The sequence below is a fragment of the Vulpes lagopus genome, chromosome 2 (genome assembly GCF_018345385.1).
Source record: "Vulpes lagopus strain Blue_001 chromosome 2, ASM1834538v1, whole genome shotgun sequence".
Lineage (NCBI taxonomy): Eukaryota > Metazoa > Chordata > Mammalia > Carnivora > Canidae > Vulpes > Vulpes lagopus.
The window spans coordinates 53,467,092-53,490,627 of NC_054825.1; the positions used below are offsets into that span (position 1 = coordinate 53,467,092).

The window sequence follows — 23,536 nt, forward strand, 5'->3', positions numbered from 1 at the left end:
GTTATTTTCCTATTGTGAAGTATTTACCACTGCATCAGAACCTTATTAAAACCTAGTGACTTTTTGTACTTGTGAATTGGGAAAGGTTGGTATCAGATAAGACATTCTTGATGATGCCACTTGACTCTGGAGGCAATCTTGGCTGTATAGTATAACCATATTATGTTTCAGCAAAGAACATTAGTGGCTGTACTTTTTAGATGTGTTTGAGATATAGCAAAGTGTAGCTGTCAGGAATTATATATATAGACTTTAATACAACTTAGATTTTATGTTTCTTTTGTAACCTGATATTTTCATACTGAGGTCATGAACATTTCAGAAATATGCAATTATTTTTCTTAAAGATTATTTATTTATGAGCGATAGAGAGAGAGAGAGAGAGAGAGAGAGGCAGAGACACAGGCAGAGGGAGAGACACAGGCAGAGGGAGAAGCAGGCCCCCTGCAGGGAGCCTGATGTGGGACTCGATCCCGGGACTTCAGGATCACGCCCTGGGCCAAAGGCAGGTGCTAAACCACTGAGTCACCCAGGGATCCCAATATGCAATTATTTTTATCTAACCCAGTAGTTTTGAAACTTTAGTGGAGCTCAAAATCAGCTGGAGGGCCTGCTAAAACAGAGATTGCCGGCCCCATGCCTTCAGTTTCTGATCAGAAGGTCTGAGATAGGCCCAGTAATTTGCATTTCTAACAAGTACCCAGATAATGATGCTTCTGGTCTGGGGCCACACTTTGGAAAGCAGTGATCTAACTCATTAATAAGAGTAGAAATAGAATAAATCAAATCTAAATTCTGTAAAGGCATAGGTACTTCCTGTTGTAATTTTTGTGAGAAGTTAATTATTTTACATGTTTAATATAGTTTTAACTTAGTTACTATCTGCATTAATGTCTAAAAATAATTTTTCCCTCTTTCAGTAAGTTTTTGATCCAAACTTTATGACTATTTTTATTGTTATTTTCTTTGCTCTTCTCTCCCCATGTGTTAAGACCTTGTTTTTGTGTTGCATGTTACAGAAATCTTTCAGTGTTTCCTCTCAGCCCGTGAAGTAGCTCGTAGTCGAGATCGAGATAGAATGAACAGTGGGGCAGGGTCTGGGACTCGAGCTGATGATCCACCTCCTCAGTCTCAGCAAGAGCGAAGGGTCAGCACAGACCTTCCTGAGGGTCAGGATGTATACACTGCTGCCTGCAACTCTGTGATCCATCGGTGTGCCCTGTTAATATTAGGAGTAAGTCCTGTGATTGATGAGCTTCAGAAGCGAAAGGAAGAAGGACAGTTGCAGCAACCTTCAACAAGTGCTTCTGAAGGGGGTGGACTTATGACCAGGTGGGACTGACTAGAAACTTAAAATATTACTTGACTTTGTTACTTTATGCACTGAAATACTTGATTCTCAAAGTTGTAGTGGTCTTCTGAAATTAATACAGACATGGGGGAGGAAATACAAATTGACTAGGGTGAAATAACATATTAATGTAATGAAGTAATATAAAGAGCGATATTGACTCAGCCTGGAATATACATTTCTGATGAAACGAGGCATAATTTTTCATACATATAAACAATAGCAGTTGACAAACAGGAAGTTATTTGCATCTCTGTAATTTAGTGGCATGCAAGTTAATTTAATGTAACTATAAAGGGTTTTGTGCTTATATAAGAGTCAGGATTTCCCACTGACAGATATGATTACTTATCATTGTGTGTGTATTATCTCTGTGCTGCTAGTTCCATTCAATTTTATGTTCACTAACCATCCAAATTGGAAAACTTTTCTTTGTGCATGTGAGACAGGAGTGAAAGTCTTACTGCAGAGAGCCGGCTAGTCCACACAAGTCCAAATTATAGACTGATCAAATCGAGGAGTGAATCTGACTTGTCTCAGCCTGAATCAGATGAAGAGGGTTATGCACTGGTAGGTATACCCAGATTCAGTAAAGAGGGATTTTTATTTTCGGGATATAGATACGTAAGACTTTGGTTACAGTAATATATGTTTGTCTTAGAAATATAAGAGCTTTTTAAAAAAGAACTTTTAAGAGAAATAAGATAGCTGTACTGCACTGATATTTACCATCTATATGTTAATTATTCTCAGATTTCTGTCTTTAACTCTGACTTCTTAAACTCCAAATTCATATATCTGACTTCTTGATGGACATTCCACCTGAAAGTGAGGTTATCCCAATTTTAACCTATCCAAAAATAAATTCATCTTTCTCTCAAATCTTCTTGTCTTGTATTTCCTGTATTAGTAGGTGATATTCTTAACTACCCAGGATTCATCTTTTGATGAAAATTTGTAAATTCCCATACTCCCTGCAGTTCAGTTAGTCAAGTCTTGAAAATTTTACCCTTAATTTGTTTCTAATATGTCCTTTTTCTATCCCTTTTGCCACTGTTCTGTTTCAAACTCTCCTTCTCTTTTGCTTAGACTAATGCAGAAGGCTCAAACCTCATATTTTGTGCCCATCTTCTACATTTCACAAGTCTGTTTATAGCTCTATTTGAAATCTTTCAATAGCTCTTAGTTACCTACCCAAAAAACCCAGGACTTGGACTGCAGGTGAGATGATGATTTACCTAAGAAGCAGGAAGTAAAATATGCTATAGTGGGACAGGTAAATTATAGTGTGAAACCTGTCTAAGAGATTGCTTCTATTTGAGTAGCTTTGAACTTAGAGTTCATAGCTATTCATTTTGGCTGTTTCTCTGTCTTGTACATGAATAATCTATATTTATTAATTGACTTCTCTGGACCCAGAGAATTGTGTCCCAGAGAATTGTTTAGTCATTACAATTAGTGCCTGTTGTGTTTATGGCAATATGTGAGACTTGGCATCTGGCTTTGATTCTACTTCTGAACAGCTGTGAGACTGGTCATGTCACATGACAGTTCAAATAGAAACTGGTTTTTTGGACTGAGTCGTCTCTAAGCTCCATTTTTAGCTATGAAATTTCTCTGTTTTATGAATTGAGATGATGGATTTGAAAATATTTTTGAAAGGTATAAAGTGGTACATGAACAGAAAGCTGTTATGTAAAAACATAAAAGATTCCTCCTCTAAAGAAGGCTTAGCTGTGTCTTTAAGCAGGTTTCATTGTATCATGATGTTTTGTTTTTCTTCCTTTTATTCTTCATTACCATTTGTATCTTGTGCTCCCAGTTCACTTCCCAGGCTTACAGTTTCTGAGATTTCTCTGTTTATATTTCCATTCTGATTAGTCTCATTATCTAGTTTCCCCACCCTGTTGTAATCTTATAACACAAATCATGTCACTTCTCAGAATCTCCAATGACTTCACTTTTTCTCAGTGTACAAAACTTAGAAGGGCCTATAAGACTCTATGTTTGCTGGCCCAACTATCACTCTGATCTCTTCTACTACTGTCCTTGATTGATGACTCTCCTTCTATAACACTGGCATCTTGGCCTTTTTGTGACCATACCACACAACTTCTCCTTATCATCTTTACCTGACCCTTTCTTCCCCCTAGAATACTGTTGTCTGCCTGGCTAATTCCCTCACTTCAACTTTCATTCTGATGCTACTTTTTCAATGAGGCCTGCCTTGACTCTTCTATTTAAATTTGCAGTTTGCCCTCCTTTCCTCATATTCACTCCCTGTCCACTTTGCTTTACTGGTCCCCCCACCACCGCCGCCCCGCACTTATTATTTTTGTTTATCAATAAGTTTCTGTTGTCCAACATTAGAATATAAGCTCCTTGAGGGCAGGAATTTTTGCTGCGTCATTTATTGCTGTATTGCAAGCACCTATAGGCAGTCACTAAATTGTTTATTTTATTTTTTTTTAAAGATTTTATTTATTTATTCATGAGAGATACAGAGAGAGAGAGAGGCAGAGACACAGGCAGAGGGAGAAGCAGGCTCCATGCATGGAGCCGGACGTGGGACTCAATCCCGGGTCTCCAGGATCACGCCCTGGGCTAATGGTGGCGACAAACTGCTGAGCCACCCGGGCTGCCCCTAAATTATTTTTTAAATGACTGAATTGCTGTCTAATCTATTTTGGTCAAATTTTGGTGCCCATTCTGTCCTTTCTACACTTTAATTCAGGTCTTTGGGGCAGCCCCAGTGGCTCAGCGGTTTAGTGCCACCTTTAATAATATGCAAAGCATACTGTAAAAATTGATAACTCATTTTTATTGAAAAGATAAAAGATGAGGATAGATGTAGTTAAAGCAACATACTCTTATTTTTATTACTATTTTTTTTTTTAAAGATTTTATTTATTTATTCATGAGAGACACAGAGAGAGGCAGAGGAGATAAAGGCAGAGGGAGAAGCCGGCTCCCTGTGGGGAGCTGATTAGGGACTCAATCCCAGAACCCCAGAATCATGACCACTGAACCACCCAGGCATCCCAAAAGCAACATACTTTTAGAAAACAAACAATGAAATCTGACTTAGTCACAATAAGTTTAAGATTTACAGTTGATTTAGATTTGGGGCAAGAAGCTTAACTTTTCTGAGACCTTGCCTCATTATCTTTGAAATGGGGAATAAAACTACTTGTTGTACTGGCTTCAACTGGGTTGTTGTGCAGAACAAGTTTGGTAATATAATTTAAAACGTTTAGAAATTATGTTTTAAAAAAAATTATGTTTTCAAAACATAACGGAAAGATCAGTAGAGGTGTGTTGCCCCTGAGATTTAACTGCCAAAATTGTTCATTTAGATTCTATACAATTTTTAAAAGATGAGTAAGCTCATTTTTGAAAAAGATTTGCTCTTGATCATCTTTCCTCATGGAATGTTTAGAAAGATAGTGTTGTGAAAGGTAGGAAAGTCTAGAACCAGAGCAGATTTTTTTGCAGATGAAAGGAGACCTGGGTTAAGCCTTCAGTTTAGAGACCTTGGTATAAGTGAAGGGGAACAAGCAGTGGGGGCAGTTTGGGTTAATCCAACTAAAATATATTATTCTTCTGTTTGAGGTTATTCAGGATTACCATTCATATCCTTGATATCTAGTAGTATTTCATTTATCCTGAATTATGAGTGGATGAAATGCTTTCTTAAAATAACTAAATTTAACCAGTTAATACTAAGTCTTTATCTTTTTTTTTCCTTATTTTTTTTAAAGATTATTTTATTTAAGAGAGAGAGAGAGCACAAACATGAGTGGGTGGGGAAGAATAGGAGGGGCAGATTTCTCCTCTTCTCCAGAAGAGGAGGGAATATCAAGCAGACTCTGCATTCATTGTGGAGGTGGATGCAGGGTTCGACCTCATGACCCTGAGATTATGACCTCAGCCAAAACCACGAAATGCTTAACCAACTGAGCCACCCAAGTGTTCCATCTTTATCTTTCTTTTATAAAGAGTGTTACGTGAGGGGCACCTGGATGGCTCAGTCGGTTAAGCATCTGCTTTCAGCTCGAGTCATGAGGCCCTACAATCAAGCCCCTGTGTCAGGCTCCCTGCTCAGCGGGGAACCTGCTTCTCCCTCTGTCTCCTCCTAACCCTGCTCATGCTCACTCACACACACACTCTCTCTTTCTCTCAAATAAATAAAATCTTTTTTTAAAAAAGAGTGTTACATGATATACTATATGCTTCTTTTAGTAAACAGAAAAACCTCAACAAAGTTAATTAAACCTAAGTTTAACTATTTGTTAGTTGTCATACCAACATTTTGTACTATAATATCTATTCCTTCTCCCCCTTATTTCTCAAAGGATTTGATTTAGTATTTAAAAATAAATAATTTATAAAAACATAAATTAGATCAGTGAATTAGGGCTAAAAGAAGATGAGAATTAAAGCTCTCAGAAGTATACACCTCAGCACATATCATGTGATGTCCTGCTAAAAGTGGATCACCAAATAGGAAGAGCAAATAATGACTTACATGATTCAGTGTCTAAAAGATAGAAACAAACCAGTTGTTCAAGGGAAACACAGAAAGTTCTGGTTCTGGGGCCTGAGATAAAATTCTTCCATGAACCCTCATGACGAAGGTACTGTGTGATAGAAATGTTTTATTTATTGCATGATGTCTTCAGGAGCTGTTGTTGACATTTGGTATTTTGTCCAGCACCAAATGATCTGACACTATACTTATTTTTGGGGTGTGTGTGTGTGTGTGTGTGTGTGTGTGTAAGACAAAATGTGTTTATCCACAGTGTAGGTACATGTGTCTGTGTGTGACCAAGTTATAATTTTCTATAATGGCATTTCCTAAATCAATCTATTTTGTCATTTCTTCAGCCTTTCTTCTTTGCCACAATTTTTTTTTATTGTATGATAGAGTACAAATGAAATTCCTAAGACTATAATGTCAAGTCTGTGCAAAAATAAACTGTCTATGAGTTGTCTTTGGTTGGCTGCATGAGCAAAGTAGATAGTTGTCTATACCCCCGCCCCAATGGAAATATACTTCTTCTTGAAAGCCTTCATTGTTTTATAACAGTCTGCAGTTTCACCAATTTGAGATTTCTATATTTAACAGGCTTTTAAAAACATTTTAAAATCTTTTAAAATACTGCTAGAAGGTTTAGGACTGTTATTTTTCTATTAGTATGGATTCATCAGATTATCTTCCTCTAAACACCTAGTGAAGACTAGTGGGGCTTTTGAAAAGAATGTAAGTTGAGAATAGGGCAAGTAATAATTTTTGAGAATGGGACTTTACTACTGGGAGCTTTAGACATCTAGAGGGTATTAATAAGATCATAGTGTATTTGGAAAATAAAAGACAAAGGTTCCAAAGAAGAAAACATGACAACAAAGAAAAACTTCTGCTACTTTGTAATGTTTGTTAGTGTATACCTTGACTTTGTATTTTAGTATCTGAGAGTTACATACTTGGGCTTTCTTAGAGCTGTTTTCAGTGGGTTTTTAAGGACTTTGTATGTCTTATTTGAGTAGTGAGTAAGTAGCACATTGCTATAATTATATATATTTTTATTCTAATATTAAAACTTATATAAAACAACTAAATTTTATTGTTTATTTTTAACTTAATAGAGTGGAAGACGAAATGTTGATTTGGACTTGGCATCATCTCATAGAAAGAGAGGTAGGTATTAAGAAATTGAAAATCTGGTTAAATAAAGTAGCTGTTTTTATATCTGATGATTTAGATATGATTGTCATTGAAGCATTATTGCAGAAACAAATTTAGAAACATCTTGAAAGACTTAAAAGGAAGATCATTCTCTTTAAAATATATACCCTTTTAAAATATAGAAATGTCTAGGATTAATAATCAGTTCTGTTTCTCATTTGTCATGTGTTTTGACTTTGTAAAAAGTCCTATGGAACTCCAGAAGCAGTGCTTTACGTTATGGGGGTTATGTACATGATTTGCCATGTTTTAGTTCACTGGTATAATTGCCATAGTTGAAAAGGTGTTTCAGGGAGAACTCTCCTCCATTCACCCTCCTACATATGCATACACACTTTAGAAAGTTTCCACTTTTTTCCTCTGTGCTGCTTAAGATAAAGCATGTAAAGCATGAACTTAGGATTTCTAGGCAGAAATTTTCCCATGAGGAACAGTTTTAGAGTGCTATCAGGCATTAATTAAGCTTGTTTGTTAGAAGCTCTATCTTAGTGAATAATATACTTAAACTCTTGGTTGTATATACAAATATATGGAAAGGACAGCAGTTTCAGAGAATCTAAATTAAGGAAAACTGAAAACTGTCCCAAATATTATTCTCTATTAATTGACACTTTTATTAAACCCATTTATACTGCAGGTGTGAAAATGTGAGATGTCTAAAATTGGCACTAGTGGCAATTTTTTAAAAGCCTGTGGCAAAATATTTTTCCTATGATATTAAATCTTCTGTACTTCAAAAGGAAACCCTTTACTTCATAGCTTCCTTGGCAGGATGTTAGGTTCCCCCCATAGGAGAAAAACTGAGAAATGAGGGAAAACTAAGGAATAAGGGGAAGAAATGCACAGTTTTTTCATTTTTGTGTTTATAACTTAGAAGAAGAAATGTTGGTACTTCTATAGAATAAAATATGACAATATTTTGTCTTTTAATTATAATTAAAATACAGAGAATAATTTTTCAGAAATATTAGGAATAATCACTAGAAATTTCTTTCTTGGAAAGTCTTTGGAGAGTATAACATAGCTGTTGGGTTTCTAAAAAATTTTAAGGTATTTGTGATATGAAGAAAATTAAATAATGTTTAATGTGCAATATGTACTTTATTATTTTCTAATTCTTTGAAAATTGGCAGTTCATGTGCCATGATTAGCAAGAGAATCCTTTTCCTTAACCCACCTGACTTAAGAATTAAATTTTTGGTTAATTCAGGTGAACCTTGTTGCTAAAATTTCTATTAATGAATGCGTATCATTTGGTGCTAGAGAGAAGATGATTCCAGACTTACTGAGTAGCATAAGGGATCCAGTCTGTAGTTAAAGAGCCGCCTACTATACCAATTATATTTAAATATGTTAGTCCATTAGCTAAAATTGTTCTTTTCTCTCAAATCCTTATCTTGTTTATGGAAATACAAATATGAGATTTAGTCTATATTAGCAGTGATAGCATGTGGCAAAGTAATGTGTAGAATAAAATAGAAAATGGTTTATTTTGAATTAAGCATAGCCTAGAATTCAAGTGTAAATTACTTAGGAGAAATTATGATTAACACTTAAGAATTATTTTCTTAGAGTTGCTACCTGTTCAAGTTTTCAAATAATTATCCTATACGTAGATGTGGAGTTTCTGTAGTTTTAGATCTAAGTAAATACAAATGAATTAAACCGTTAATCTTAGTTTTGTTTGTGGATAAACCACCTTTTCCAAAAAGCTCAAGGTAGTACTGAAATCTGTTTACCTGTTAGAATTTATTTTGTTGGAAAACGTATGACCTCATGGGAAAAGTTTTTTTTTTTTTTTTAATTACCCCCTTAGGAAATTATGATAAGGAGGCAAACTAGTTATATAAATTTTTATGATATCACTTAATATGGTGCCAGTTTAGTAATCATTACATTTTAATGTTCTCAGAGAAGAATCTGCTGATGGCTTTGTTCCTAGGAATAGGTGACTAGAAAGTAGAAATACTGTTTTAGGAAGGACAGCAAAAATAAGTAGTTTTCAATCTAATGAATCCTAGAGCTTGTGGATTAAACAATGAAAATGTACACTTGCTAGTTTTATTATGGATTTCTTTCTTTAAAGAAATAGACATTGAAAATACATTTAGGAGAATATATTTTGAAAGGAATTTTTTTTTTTTAAAGATCATGTATGTTTAATGACTACCTTCTAACCACAGTGGTTTTTAAATTTTGTTTTGCTCTTAAATAATGGTAAAACAAGCTATCCTACTTTTTCATTATTTATTGCCAATATGGACCAGATGCCATAAGCCTTTAGTATGCCTATCTTCAGTAGGGCAAATGAGCCTACTATGTCTGAGAATTGTTTAGGGCCATTTAGGTGTTGTGATTCTAACTTGAGCAATGGAGGAAAAGTAATGTCCAGCCAAGTGAGAATTCTTCTACACACTTGTTAACCCCTTTCTAATATTTTAAGGAGGAAATGTAAACTTTTCCCCTTATATAGCTTTTATAATAATTAGTCTTGGTGGTCCTGAGTTATTAAAACCTAATAAAAATTAGCTATAACAGCGGTTAATTATGTCCCATTTACTGAAGTTAAATGGTTATATCAGTAACAATTACTGGTTGTATATACTTTTTAGTTGCTCTTATTGTACTTCCAGAAACTGCTCCTTGGGAGTGACTTGTGCCTATCATTTCAGTATTTGGCATTGGAAATACTAGAATTTGGACAGCCCGGGTGGCTCAGCGGTTTAGCGCCGCCTTCAGCCCAGTGTGATCCTGGAGACCCGGGATTGAGTCCCACGTCAGGCTCCCGGTGCATGGAGCCTGTTTCTTCCTCTGCCTGTGTCTCTGCCTCTCTCTCTCTCTCTCTCTGTGACTATCATAAATAAATAAAAAAAATTTTAAAAAAATTAAAAAAAAATCTTTAAAAAAGAAAAAAAAAGGAAATACTAGGATTCATGCTGTTGAACCAGGATTGCTTCTTCTGCCCTCACTCCTGTTAATATTTCATAGTTGGTTCAAGCAAGCACATATAGTAGGAAGGGGTAGAACAAAGTGAGCAAATAAATTTAGTTCAGTCAACTTGTTCAGCTCTATGGAGGTATAGAAGCTAAATTCTAAAGCCAAAGGTCATAAATTACTTTAAAAAGAGATAGGTGGGCAGCCCCAGTGGTGCAGCGGTTTAGCCCAGGCATGACCCTGGAGACCTGGGATCAGGTCCCACGTCGGGCTCCCTGCATGGATCCTGCTTCTCCCTCTGCCTGTGTCTCTGCCTCTCTCTCTCTGTGTCTCTCATGAATAAATAAATAAAAATCTTTAAATATTAAAAAAAAGAGATAGGTGAAATATATTTCTGTTTAGTATATTAGAGATAATATGACATTTGCATTCTTTAAACACCTATAAACTGCTTATCTGTGCCAGTCATCATCATTCTGATCGCTTAAAACATACCAACAAATTTAATTCTTATAGCAGCTTGTCAGATTTTTTTGACAAAGCCTGTTAAATGTGTTGGTATTTTGGTACTTTGAAAAATACTTAGACTTGTTGTAGTTGTGTTGAACTGAGCTCATCCTTCACTGAAAGATACCTTTTTGCAGTTACTTAACTGTAGTTTTCATACTTAAGCTGAAGCTGATTGCAGTGAAAAATGGTGGAAGGGATACCAAAACAACATCAGCAGTCTTCTTAGTTAAAATATTACATGGTTTGATTTTTTTACTCCCTAAGTCTTTAAAGTGTTAGAGTTTTACAGCTATAGTAATACTGGAAACATTTATCAGCATGTGTGTTTTGTGGTTTAACATGTATGGGTGAAATGCTATTGTAACTATGCATTTCAAATTAGATTATATGAAGAAGAGCAAATGTAAATGTTGTCTCCTGTATCAAATTTCTCCTTTTGTCTTCTGATTCTTGTGTGGTAGTGTATTTACTCCTTTTTGGCCAGTTGAGCCCCAGAAAAAAGAAGAGCTTCAAGCAAGTACATGATGGCATGTTTAATTTTTTTCCCCTTTTAGCTTGCCTACATATTTTATGGTTTATAAAGTATGTATTGCAGCTCTGCCATGTTCATTTTGAAAATTCCATTTAAGAGCCAAAGTTGTAAGGACAAGTAAACAACCTCAAAAATTTCTTGTTAGACTATATTTTCTTTTTATAGTTAGATGAGTGAATTAATACTAAGTAAGAACTGGACTTAGTCACCATTACTCTACAGAAGCTTTTGTTGTACTTTTCAGACACAGTATTTCCTATATTCAAATGAAACAATATTGAACAAACCAAAGATACCAGGTTGTTAAAAAAATTTTTTAAGACTAAGAGTTTTTTCATTTCTCATTTCCATAATGTAAGTTTTTGTTTTAAAGTATTTTTTAAGTCAGCCTAAATATTTATTCTATTTATTTATCCTAATGCTTTCATATAATGTTTTTCTTGTTTTTTCTTTTAGTCATACAAAGTTATGTTTGAGTCATATATCTAATAAGTTGCATTTCTTACATTGGGGTCAGCAAACTATGCCTAGTGAGCCAAGTCTGGCCTGTTACCTTTTTTTGTAAATAAGGGTTTTTTTGGAACATAGCCAACACTCATTTGTTTATATATTGTCTATGACTGCTTTCCTACTATAGCAAGAGTTGAGTGGTTGTAGTACAGACCTTTATGACCCACAAAAACCTAAAATGTTTACTTTCTGACACTATACAGAAAGTTTAACCCCTGCTTTAATTTGTAAAGAGGATTTTAATTGGTTGTCCACTCATTCCTAGAACATTTTGAGGTATGTTAAGGCAATTCATTCTTTGTATATTCCTCACAGTTGAACCTTTGTGCAAGCAGGCAATTGACATTTCCATGACTAGTGACTCATGACTTTGATTAATAACAGGAGTATGTAAGATCACTTCCCTCCCATAAAATTAAGGAATTCACATTATTAACAGATCGATTTTTTGAGTCTCTTTTTCCTCAGTTGGAAATTGAGTTCTACATAATTTTCAAGGTCTCTCCTACTTCTGTGGTTCTAACACTAGCTTGTTGCACATATCTTTTTGATTTTGAAAAGTAATTTGTAAGTATTGGAAAACAGAAGAACTTTTTATTCTGAAATGTTATTATTGAACAAAGAAGTTCAGTGCAAAGAGCCAAAAACTATCATTTGTAACTTAAGGCTATTTCCAGATTCTGAATTTGGGGTGCCTAAAGAATGGAAAATGATTATTTCTTTTTTTAAAATTACCTTCTGCTTTATTCTTTAAATGTCATTTTTAATTTAATACATTATCCATCCTTGACATTATTCTTTGGATTTCTTTATTCTTTTCTAACTTACATGAAAAAATACTTAGCTATACAGTTTGGGGAGTTTTTCAGATTATTTTTCATGCTCAGTAAGACTGAAAATTCAGCATTTTTTAATCTTAAGAATTCTTGCTGAAACATGGAAGGCAGATAAACCATATATTTGTTGCCATTCTAAATTATTCTAGTAGAATGCTTATAAATTATTTTAGTTACTTTATAATAGCTGAATTTCTACATCTGATTTTGAAGTCCTGGGTTTTACTCACACCAGAATACTAATTCAGAAATAAGTCAATATTGTCTTAATTTGTTTTCTCTGTGGGCATTAGTGTTTTAAGTAGTTCTCTTCCCAAGTCTTTTTCATCTAGTAATGCAACAAATATAATCTTTGGAATGCATATTTTATTGGGTACAGTAAGATGCATTCCTAATAGAGACATTTGGTATAGTTACATGATAGGACATTATACAGCACTCGTACAAATGAACTGTGGCTACATGCAATAACGTGAGTGCATATTAACAGTATTATATTGGTGGAAGAGAGTATGCCCAAAAAGATGACATAAAATGATATTTTTTTATAAAGTCAAAACTCACTAAAACTAAACATTATTTGTCTTAGGACTACTTATAAGATAAAACAATATTTAGCATTAATAAAAGCAGAAGAATGATAAACCCAGATTAGGGATAATGACAGCCTTAAATAGGAGGAGATAGGGAGAGATAGGTTAGATAGGTAGATAAAGTTAATACCAATTTTCTAGTTCTTATGTTCACATTTATTATAAATAAACACAGAAGCAGGCAACGTGTGGACCAATGATGAGAGTATATCATGAGCCGAGGATTATGATTAATCTAATTCATGTACCTGAGATGAATTAAATTTAAAAAGACAAAGTTTATAAGAATTGAACCATTTATATTGGCATGTGACTTGGACAATTGTTGAGTTCAAACATACTAACATATTTGTTGTCTTACGTTTTACTCTATTAGTCTACAAAATGCCCACTGGCAAAACTAATGGTATTATATCTAGCAACTGTTGTGGCATCAGTTGGTAATTTTAAATAGATACCATTTTACAGTAAATCTCATATATTCTTGTCTGTGAAACTTTGCTTCTTCTATATAGGAGTTTCACAACCTGCAATAAATATGCATATGACACAGTGAAAGTATTCCTTATATTAATGAAACCCAAAGGGTGATGTTTGTGTCTCCTTTTTTGTGTAAGTTTACTTGCCCTTCTATATTCATTTTTTGGTAATGTTTCATTGTAGATATGTAGACACTTTGCTCAGTTTTAACATCCTCTTTGCAAAAATAATGTTAAATCAGATGAAGCCCTATTACTGTTAGGTCTTACCAGCAGTGTTCCAAGTGTCTAGTACTTTTTTGTTCATAAATGATGGCCTGGTTTAATACTGCAGAGCATTTTAAGCTAAGCATTTTGAGAGCAGCTTCTGCCTTTCTTTTTCTTGTGGCAGCGTGTTGCTAAAGCGCTTACAGAGACACTGATACATCAAACAGGGCTTTCCCTTTATTTTCTTACATTGCTCTAGTTTTTGTTTGTTTGTTGTTTTTTACCAAAGCATTTTGCTCAAATTCACGTAATGCATGCATGTTTTCAAACATGAGTGTCCATTTCTCACCAGTTGGTATGGTAGCAGCACTCAGCCCTCGTCTAGTTTCAGAATGTATGCTCTCCCTGTTGTCACTGATACACGTTTGTTCTGTTTGTATGTAGGTCCTCTGCATAGTCAGTTGGAATCCCTGAGTGACTCTTGGGCTCGCCTGAAACATAGCAGAGACTGGTTATGCAACTCTTCTTACTCCTTTGAGTCTGATTTTGATCTGACCAAGTCTTTGGGAGTTCATACTTTGATTGAAAATGTTGTAAGTTTTGTGAGTGGAGATGTGGGGAATGCCCCAGGTTTTAAGGAACCGGAAGAAAGTATGTCTACAAGTCCCCAGGCCTCCATCATTGCAATGGAACAGCAGCAATTAAGGGCAGAAGTAAGTGTTGATATTTACTCCTCATGAGGCACTATGGAAACTTAAATCACTGACTGTACAATAATAGGAAAAACTTTTCCTATTGACTTCTACTTCCCTTTCCTCCTTCTGAACTTTTTGATGTCACTATCATAACTAAAACAGTTTAATATTTTGTTTGAAGTGGACAAAAATACATTTTTAATTGCCATCTCTTAGCAAGAGCCAGATACTTTAATCATAAGTCTTTCCTTGTCTCCTAGAAACTAGAGTGAGACTGGCTGGTGAGCATACAAATTGGCTTCTTAGAGCCCCCAGTTTTGACCCATTTGTCTCCACTTAAAGGGGCTAGATTAGAACACCACAGTAATAATGATGAATACTAAAATTAGCCAAATTGGAGAGCAAAACTGTAAGGAGGCATAAGATGTCTGTATAGCTTATCTTCCTCAAGATATTTATTAATTATTCTGGTTTTAACCTGTACACAAATTCTTCAATACTCTTCCTTTCAGGAGCTTAATTCCACCTTTCTTTTCCAAGGAGGCTGGATTTAGTAGCTCAGGGCTTACAGAGTATTAAAAAAAGGGAAAAAATTAGTAATCTTACATTGCAGAAACCCAGCAGACATTACCTTAACCAAGTGATCAAGATTAACATCATCAGTAATAAGTTATGATAATGTCATGCATATCTGAAAATAATGTAATGAAAAGACTTTATGATATTTTCCCCCAAATCCATAACTCTAGTCCAATCATGAGAAAATATCAGGTAAACCCAAACTGAGGGACATTCTATAAAATACATAAATGGCTCTTCCAAAGGAAAGATGGAAACTGTCACAGATTAAAGGAACCTAAGGAAACATGATGGTTAAATATAACAGGCCATCTGGGATTGGATTTTGGAACAAAAAAAGGGACATTATGGGTAAACTGGTGAAATCCAAATAAAGCCTGTGGCTTAGTTACAGTGTTGTAGCAGTGTTCATTTCTCAGTTTTGATACATAGTTACCTGAGGTGATGACCTTAGTGGAAAGTAGGGGGAGGCATACAGGAAACATCTGTACCATCTTTCAACTTTTCTGTACAGTTATTAGATGTATAATTATTTCAAAATGGGATCCCTGGGTGGCGCAGCGGTTGGGCGCCTGCCTTTGGCCCAGGGTGCGATCCTGGAGACCCGGGATCGAATCCCACGTCGGGCTCCCGGTGCATGGAGCCTGCTTCTCCCTCTGCCTGTGTCTCTGCCTCTCTCTCTCTCTCTCTCTCTGTGACTATCATAAATAAATAAAAAAATTAAAAAAAGAAATAAATAAAAAAGAACTGTATGCTCCAATTCTTTAAAAAAAAATTATTTCAAAATAAAAGGCTTTTTTTTTTTTTTTTTTTAAAGGGTAGACTGATTGGCCACAGAGGTTGGTGGGTATTCCTAGGGAAGATAGAGCCAGATGTTCAAGAGAACCACAGAGAAATCTTTCAGAAAAACCTTTTCTAATTCTTGATTAAATAGTAGTCATTCTATATAACTCTATTATAAGTGAAGGAAGCAATAATCATAGTACCTATGGTTTTGAAACCTTCACCTATGTATCCTCATGAGCATCACAATAACTATGTGAGTAGATTAAAGTATTACAGTAATAGCCTCATTTGACACATGACGAAACTGAGATTCAGGAAGTCAAATGAGTTTCCCAAGGCCACATAGGTCTCTTACACCCAAATCTATTTTACTCGTTGTCCTGTGTAGCCTCTTTTATACAGACATGTGCTTATAAAGGTCTTAGAAATATTTTTATTTTAAAAGTCATAATAATAAAATGTTTAAGAGAATAGATTTCTAAGAAATGTCAGAGTTTTCTGTGTGCTAAGTAATACATGATCTATGCTGGAATTCCTTTGGGTCTCAATTCAGTGAAGGACTCTAAAATATATTTATTTTACTTTTCTCAAGCTTCGTCTAGAAGCACTTCACCAGATCCTTGTTCTGTTGTCTGGGATGGAAGAAAAAGGTAGCATCTCTCTGGCAGGAAGCAGGTCAAGTGCAGGCTTCCAGTCATCCACGCTGCTCACATCTGTGAGGCTGCAGTTTCTAGCAGGATGTTTTGGTTTAGGCACTGTGGGACATGCAGGAACCAAAGGAGAGAGTGGCCGATTGCATCACTATCAGGTGGGTGGTAGATCTGTTGTCATGAGGATGACACCTTGCAGTACATTCAGATTATTATTATTATTTTTTTTTTTTAACAAATCAGTTTAATAATGCTGAATGTTCTGGTGTTTAAGATTGAGGTTTAAAGGTAAAAAGACTTTTAAATGACTCAAAGATATCTCATTGGTTTAGTTTCCTGAGTAATAGTATAGTTGGGATCAGGTGAGCATCTTTACTGTTGTTCTTGTAGATTCTTTGCTGGCTCAGTTTTCTTAACCCTTAGCCAAATTGGAGAGAGATAGATCTAATTTGGGATAGAGATTAGTGTTTGGGAGGATGGATTTCAAGAATTTGCATTTGCATTTAATCATTTTACCTAGTTTCTCTGGTGGCTTGAAAAAAAATTCTTTAAGTGTTCTCTTTATGTCTTCCCTATTTAGAGAAGAAAAATTGCTTTGTGGGAAAGGAGAAAGATTATATAGAATGAAGAACTGTCAAGCATTTAAATATAAATTTATTATAAAGCTTTTACATACTAAAATATACTGAATAATTAAAAACTACCATAGGACTTTATCATAGAGTGAGATAAAATGCCATTACTTTTATTTGGGTAGGAGGTATTATTGTTACTAATACAAAAAGTAAATCTTTATGTATAATTCAGGATGGGATCAGAGCAGCTAAAAGAAATATTCAGATTGAAATCCAGGTGGCCGTGCATAAAATTTATCAACAATTGTCTGCTACCCTAGAGAGAGCTCTGCAAGCAAACAAGCATCACATTGGTGAGTAACTGCCTCCACAAATATAAGTTATATTTTATACTAGATACTTAAGGTGTTCTACATTTTGTTTTAACATTAGTAGGTCAATTTACGGTAGAGAATAAATATTGAAAATGTAATAGTGTTCTACATTACTATTTATATTTTGGAATATGATTTATTTTAGTAAATGCTTTGTTTACTTCAAAAAAGATTCTCAGTTGTGTTTCTTTTTTCTTTCTTTTCTAGAAGCCCAGCAACGTCTCCTTTTGGTTACAGTTTTTGCTCTGAGTGTTCACTATCAACCAGTGGATGTTTCTTTAGCAATTTCCACTGGGCTACTAAATGTATTGTCACAGTTGTGTGGCACAGACACCATGCTAGGACAGCCTCTGCAGTTGTTGCCAAAGACTGGTGTTTCCCAACTTAGCACAGCTTTAAAGGTGGCTAGTACAAGATTGCTCCAGATCCTAGCCATCACTACAGGGTGAGCATTATAGATGTCTCGGTGGAACTATGGTGGGACTTGGTCTTTTCACATTTTAGTAATTTCCATTTCCTCCTAGTCTCCTTAATATGTTTAAGCACAATTGCCCGGCTGTGTTATTACCACTGATTTTTTCCTGTTACTTCATGTAGGACATATGCTGATAAATTGAGCCCCAAAGTAGTTCAGTCCTTGTTGGATCTACTCTGTAGTCAGTTGAAGAATTTGTTGTCCCAAGCTGGTGTACTACTTATGGCCTCTTTTGGAGAAGGGGAAGGAGAAGAGGGTGAAGAAGAAGAGAAAAAAGTTGACTCCAGTGGAGAAACTGAGAAGAAAGATTTCAGAGGTAGCATAAACCCTTTTCTGTGTCATCGTTCACAAGCGTTTACTGAGTCCTTGTTGTGTGAATATCATTAGAATGTAGACTTCTTTTTGTTGTGAGACACGAAGGAATATTTTTGAAAGAAATTTTGTGTGTTCATTTATAAGCCCCTTTTCTCTCTAAATATGTTTGATTTAGCTGAGCTTCTGAATGAAACTTCTATTCCTAGAGTATGTTGGCCCTGAGGCAGTGACCATACTGCTCCCTCTCTAGGTTCAGCTTCTCCTTGGGTGTCCTGGCTCTAGAGAATCTACAGGTTCTAGGTGACTGATTCTTCCAGGTTATGTTTCCTAAGCATTTGATCTTGACTGCCCATCTTTAACTATAGTCTTTGCTTAAGTGCCCCTCTAGGACCAAGGGTTTTCATATTTGGGAACAAGGTTAGAATTGTAATAGCCAAACTTCTTGCTAGGCTGTTATGTTTCCTGTCACCTTGTTGTATACTTCATTGCTATAATATGACCATCTGCTTATAGCTTTAAAAAACTATAGTGAATATTGTATTTTGGTAGACTTTAAACCCTTAACAGCAAAAGTACTACCTTTGTCTGCTATATGATTAAGGAATAAAGGTTTAAAAATAGTAATTTATTTAAAAGATTTTTGCAAAACTACAATGTCTTATTACCATAATAAACTCTGGGAGCCATTAAAATCCTCTCTGGACCAGATAGCTAGCTAGCTAGCCAGATAAATGAATGAGAGAGAGAGGGCAAGTTACTTAACTATTCTGTGCCCCCAATTCCCTCATCTATAAAATAAGTATAATAGAACCAACCTCCTAAGAGTGTTTGACGATTAATTAAATACACGTAAAGCACTTAGAGCAGTGTCTGGCACATAGTAAGAGCTATGAGTGTGGATGTCAGTATTGGAATATTACAATAATATTAAAATTAGATAAAGTAATATTTAAATAATGTATAGATATGCAAGTGAATAGAGGAAATACCCTGTGGATACAAAAATGATAAAATATTGTCTCTACTCTCAGGAACCTTCTAGGGTAATGAGAGCGGCAGACATGCCAACAAATAATAACAGTGTAATACAAGAAGCTCAGAAGAAATAGCTGAATCTTTTAAGTTAGCATCTAGGAGGATGTATAAGTCTGATTAAGTACCAGCTTTTGATTTCAGAAGCTGAACCTGTGGCAAATTTCTTCTCCCTGTTCATATAGAGAGTGTGGTACTTATACAAAGAGCGTGGGCAGACTCACAAGGCATGGTAAAATAAACACAAGCGTTTAATGCCACCTCCTATTTTCCCGAGTTCCAGTGAGGAATATAAGGTGGTTAAGGTAATAGTTTTTCACCATTTTGTACTTAATATAGCACATGGTAGACAGTAGAGAAGACACAATAGAGTTACTTCTCAATCTATAGGTCCCCAGAAAAACTGGGCCTTTCCATATCCAGTAAAGAAAGGAACAGTTTGAGGTGCCTGGGTGGCTCAGTCGGTTAAGCGTCTGCCTTTGGCTCAGGTCATGATCCCAGGGTACTGGGATTGACTCCCATGTCTGTCTCCCTGCTTAAGGAGGAGTATGCTCCTCTCTTTCCCTCTTCCTCTCCCTTGGCTTGTCCTCTCTCTCACTCATACTCTCTTAAGTAAATAAAATCTGAAAGGAAAGGAAGGAAGGGGGGAGGGAAGGAGGGAGGAGGAAGGAAAGAAAGAAGAAGAAAGAAAAGGAAGAAAAGGAAAGAGGCAGTTCTTCCATGAATGAATCTTGGCAGGTATAACAGCAGACTGAATCCATATCCTATTCCTCTCAGGTCATCTTAGAGAGAATGCCATTGTAATCTTTGTTCATGGGGATGGCTGGGAGTGAGGCTGATTCTCTTCGGCAGTGGCCAGTTATTAATAACCCCACAAACCCTCTAAAATACTTAACTGAAAGTAAAGTGTACCTTTCACTTCAAACATGGTATTGCTACTGAAACCATCTGAATTACCAAGATATATCAACCAGCTTTATATATTTAAGGTCTCCAAATTTCAGTTAATTTAATAATTTAGTATCTTGTTAGAGATACTTGTTGGGAATAAGGATAGAGAGTAGAATGGAGGCCTCATACAAGAGATTTTCCCAAGGATCTTCACCCAGAGAGAAGGCCTTATAGAAGAGAGGTAGCTTTTGAACTGGATTTTGAAGGATTGTATACAAACAAGGTTGGAATGATATGCGGGTATCCAGGGCAGAATAATAATTCTATATTCTTTAAACTGATATAAAAATATTTGCTCATTAGCATTTAAAAGAAGAGTTAGAGTACCATGTAGAGGAAACATAGCAAAGGAGTACAATTGTCTCTAATTATTGCCAGTGTTCTAATTCTGTCATAGACATGCACACTCATCTCAGCAGAACAGAAGTCCTCCAGTTAAGATGAGATGTCTGTGAAGGTAGATTCCTGGCCATCTAAGTGTGGCCCGTGGTGCTGAGGTCTCCTCTTAGTGACTTGTCTTTGTATTCCTTAATTTGACATGCCAGGATCTCCCTGAAAGAAGTGCTACGTATTCCTGCTTCCAAATTGTTATGATTTTATATGTTTTAGTGCCCCTAGAGACTGACATTCTGGGCAACTGCCTCATTGGCATCCTTCTTCCCCTTGACTCTGAGTAGGACTTTGCCAAGCTGACATGGTATGAAAGGTGTTAGATGTTGGTAGAACATGGTGTATTATAGGAAGAGCAGATAGTTCTCTGGCCTCAAAATGCGCAGGGTGGAGAGGAGACTATGAGGGGTGACGAGAGAGTCTGGTACTGATGCTGGTGAGAGAACTGGAAAGATTGGTCAGGGCAGGTTTGTATGAAAGATCTTTACACATTGAGCTGGTGCTCAGGCAGATCAGACTCAGGCCTAGAAATTTGTTTCTTTTAGAACCTGAAAACAAAGTTTTTTAAAGGTGTGATTCTTAATCTGATTGGGCTGGGGGCTTTTTGAAAATGTGATTCAGGTTGTGAACTCTTACTAATCAAATACACAATTTTTATACAATTTTAGGGTGTTTGCAGACAATTCCCTTCAGATTCTACTGTAGAACTTGAGACTTGGATAGAGAACTGTTGCTTTTCAGAATAGCATTTTAAAAAATGCACAAAACCAAATATACGTACTTTATTCTAGCAACGTTACTATTACTGTATACAAATGTTAAAAATGTTTTTTTTTTTCAAGTTTGGCATTATTTTCTGACCTTTCCCCATTCTGTTGTTTAAATTTAAAAAATTCAGCAGCTAATTGACAACTTAAATTTTGAATTAAGTTTGAGCTTTCTGCAATCTAAATGCAAGTTATTTAATATAAGACATTTTCCTGTTGATTTTTGGTTGTAATTTAAACTTGTCTCTTCACTCTTTAGCTGCTCTTAGGAAACAACATGCAGCCGAACTGCATCTGGGGGATTTTTTAGTTTTTCTTCGCAGAGTTGTATCTTCAAAAGCAATTCAATCAAAGATGGCTTCCCCCAAATGGACAGAAGTGCTTCTAAATATAGCATCTCAGAAGTGTTCTTCAGGTATATGACTTTTGCCTTGTTTTAGAGTATTTTTATACATCACAAGTATTTTATTCATATAATGTCGGACTTGAATAACATTGGATATTGGACCTTGATTTCAAGACTTTTATTTTCTAAATGCTTGATCAAAAAAAATCTAATTTCAGAGGTAAAAATTAGTAAGCATTAATAGGAAATAGCATGGGACTAGATTATGGGTTTAATCTAAAGAATTTGACACTGTTTGGATTACTATAATAAAAATAAGCAGAGAACATTCTGTTTAATATAATTTGGTGCAAGTTTTGACATCACTTCTTGGATTATCAAAATGCAGATCTGATTTGTCCATTCTCTGTCATCATAATACGATTTCTGTTGTCTTGATTGTAACTTCTGATTGTGTGCTAGCTGTGAGCATTCTGTGTAGTAAGCTTAACTCCCAGATCTAGCCTAAAAGTCTGGTCTTTTTGCATAGAGTCTGTCAATCCTTTCCTAGTCTTTTTTTAAATTATGGTAAAATGTACATAAAATTTACAGTTACATAAGATATAAGAAAATTTACAGTTTTAATTATTTAAGTGTAAATAGTGACAATACATTCATAGTGTTATTCAACCATCCCTACTCTCCATTTCCGGAACTTTTTTATCATCCCTAGTCTTTTTTAAATATGCTAAAACATCATTTAACTTTCCATGGTACATGTTATTTTATGTGTGTATATTCTCAATATACTTTGCTAGTTTTTCTTAACTAGTATAACTTGTAACAGCTTTTTTTCTCATTTAATAAGATGAAGCCTATATAAAAGTCTTAGCATAAAAAAATCAGATATTCATTTACTTTTAACTGATTTTGTAGTGGTAGGTAGTAAGGTATTAAAAAAAAAAAGCATCATTATTCTGCCTCTACCTTTGCTTACTTTAGAAAAGTACAAACTGTTAACTTCCCATTAATCCTAACAATCCCTGGGAGGCAGTCAGTGCATGGATGGAGAAAAAGCCATGAAAAAGTATAATAAGCCTGAGCTTTAGAGATTAGTAGACCTATTTAAAATTCTACCTTTGCTGAGCTGTGGTCACCTTACTTCACTTCTCTTAGCCTTGATTATCTCATCAGTAAAATAGGGATATGATGTAGGGTTTGTGAAGATCAAAAAGTTAATGTGTATGAAGTGCATAGCATAGTCTTTGGCACAGTAGTTATTATAGTGCTAGTCTCTTTATACATACATAAAAATTGGCCTCCTCTATGTGTGCTCTCTCTCTCTCTATTTCTTGAAAATAAATAAATAGATCTTAAAAAAAAAATAAAGAGGCACTTGGGTGGTGCTGTTGCTGTTTAAGTGTCCAGCTCTTGGTTTTGGTTCAGGTTGTGATCTCAGGATCATGAGATTGAGCCCCTCTTTAGGCTCTGCACTCAGCAGAGGGTCTACTTAAGATTGTCTCTTTCCCTCTCTCTCTCTGCCTCTCCCCCTGCTCTCTTTCTTTTTCTCTCTAATAAATAAATCTTATGTATATACATAAAAACTGAGACATCAACATGAATATTTATGTACATTAGTGGGTATAGAATGAGTCCAGAATTCTTGTGATAATTGTGTAGTCCATTCCACCCATAAATGCTTAGGAGCCTCAGATATTTTTATTTGAGGAGTTCATTTACGCTTTGAATGTAAGTTACACTGATAATAAGAAAATGTCTTTTCTCCCCTCCAGGTATTCCTCTAGTTGGTAACCTAAGAACAAGGCTCCTTGCACTTCATGTCCTTGAAGCTGTGCTACCAGCTTGTGAATCTGGAGTAGAAGATGATCAAATGGCTCAGGTTTCTATTTTTTAAAGCTATTAG

The 23,536-nt window shown here is 35.4% G+C and overlaps 1 protein-coding gene across 6 annotated transcripts in view; it reads left to right on the forward strand.

Moving 5' to 3' along the window:
• HERC1 (HECT and RLD domain containing E3 ubiquitin protein ligase family member 1) overlaps positions 1-23,536 on the forward strand; it is a 189,982-nt gene that overhangs the window by 94,615 nt on the left and 71,831 nt on the right. For all 6 annotated transcript variants that reach the window (XM_041739213.1, XM_041739209.1, XM_041739249.1 and 3 more), the window contains 10 exons: positions 1,020-1,332; positions 1,801-1,921; positions 6,998-7,049; positions 14,143-14,411; positions 16,351-16,566; positions 17,216-17,336; positions 17,565-17,802; positions 17,955-18,148; positions 21,547-21,702; positions 23,406-23,512. In XM_041739213.1, coding sequence (XP_041595147.1) covers positions 1,020-1,332; positions 1,801-1,921; positions 6,998-7,049; positions 14,143-14,411; positions 16,351-16,566; positions 17,216-17,336; positions 17,565-17,802; positions 17,955-18,148; positions 21,547-21,702; positions 23,406-23,512 — 1,787 coding nt within the window. The remainder of the gene's footprint in view (positions 1-1,019; positions 1,333-1,800; positions 1,922-6,997; positions 7,050-14,142; positions 14,412-16,350; positions 16,567-17,215; positions 17,337-17,564; positions 17,803-17,954; positions 18,149-21,546; positions 21,703-23,405; positions 23,513-23,536) is intronic.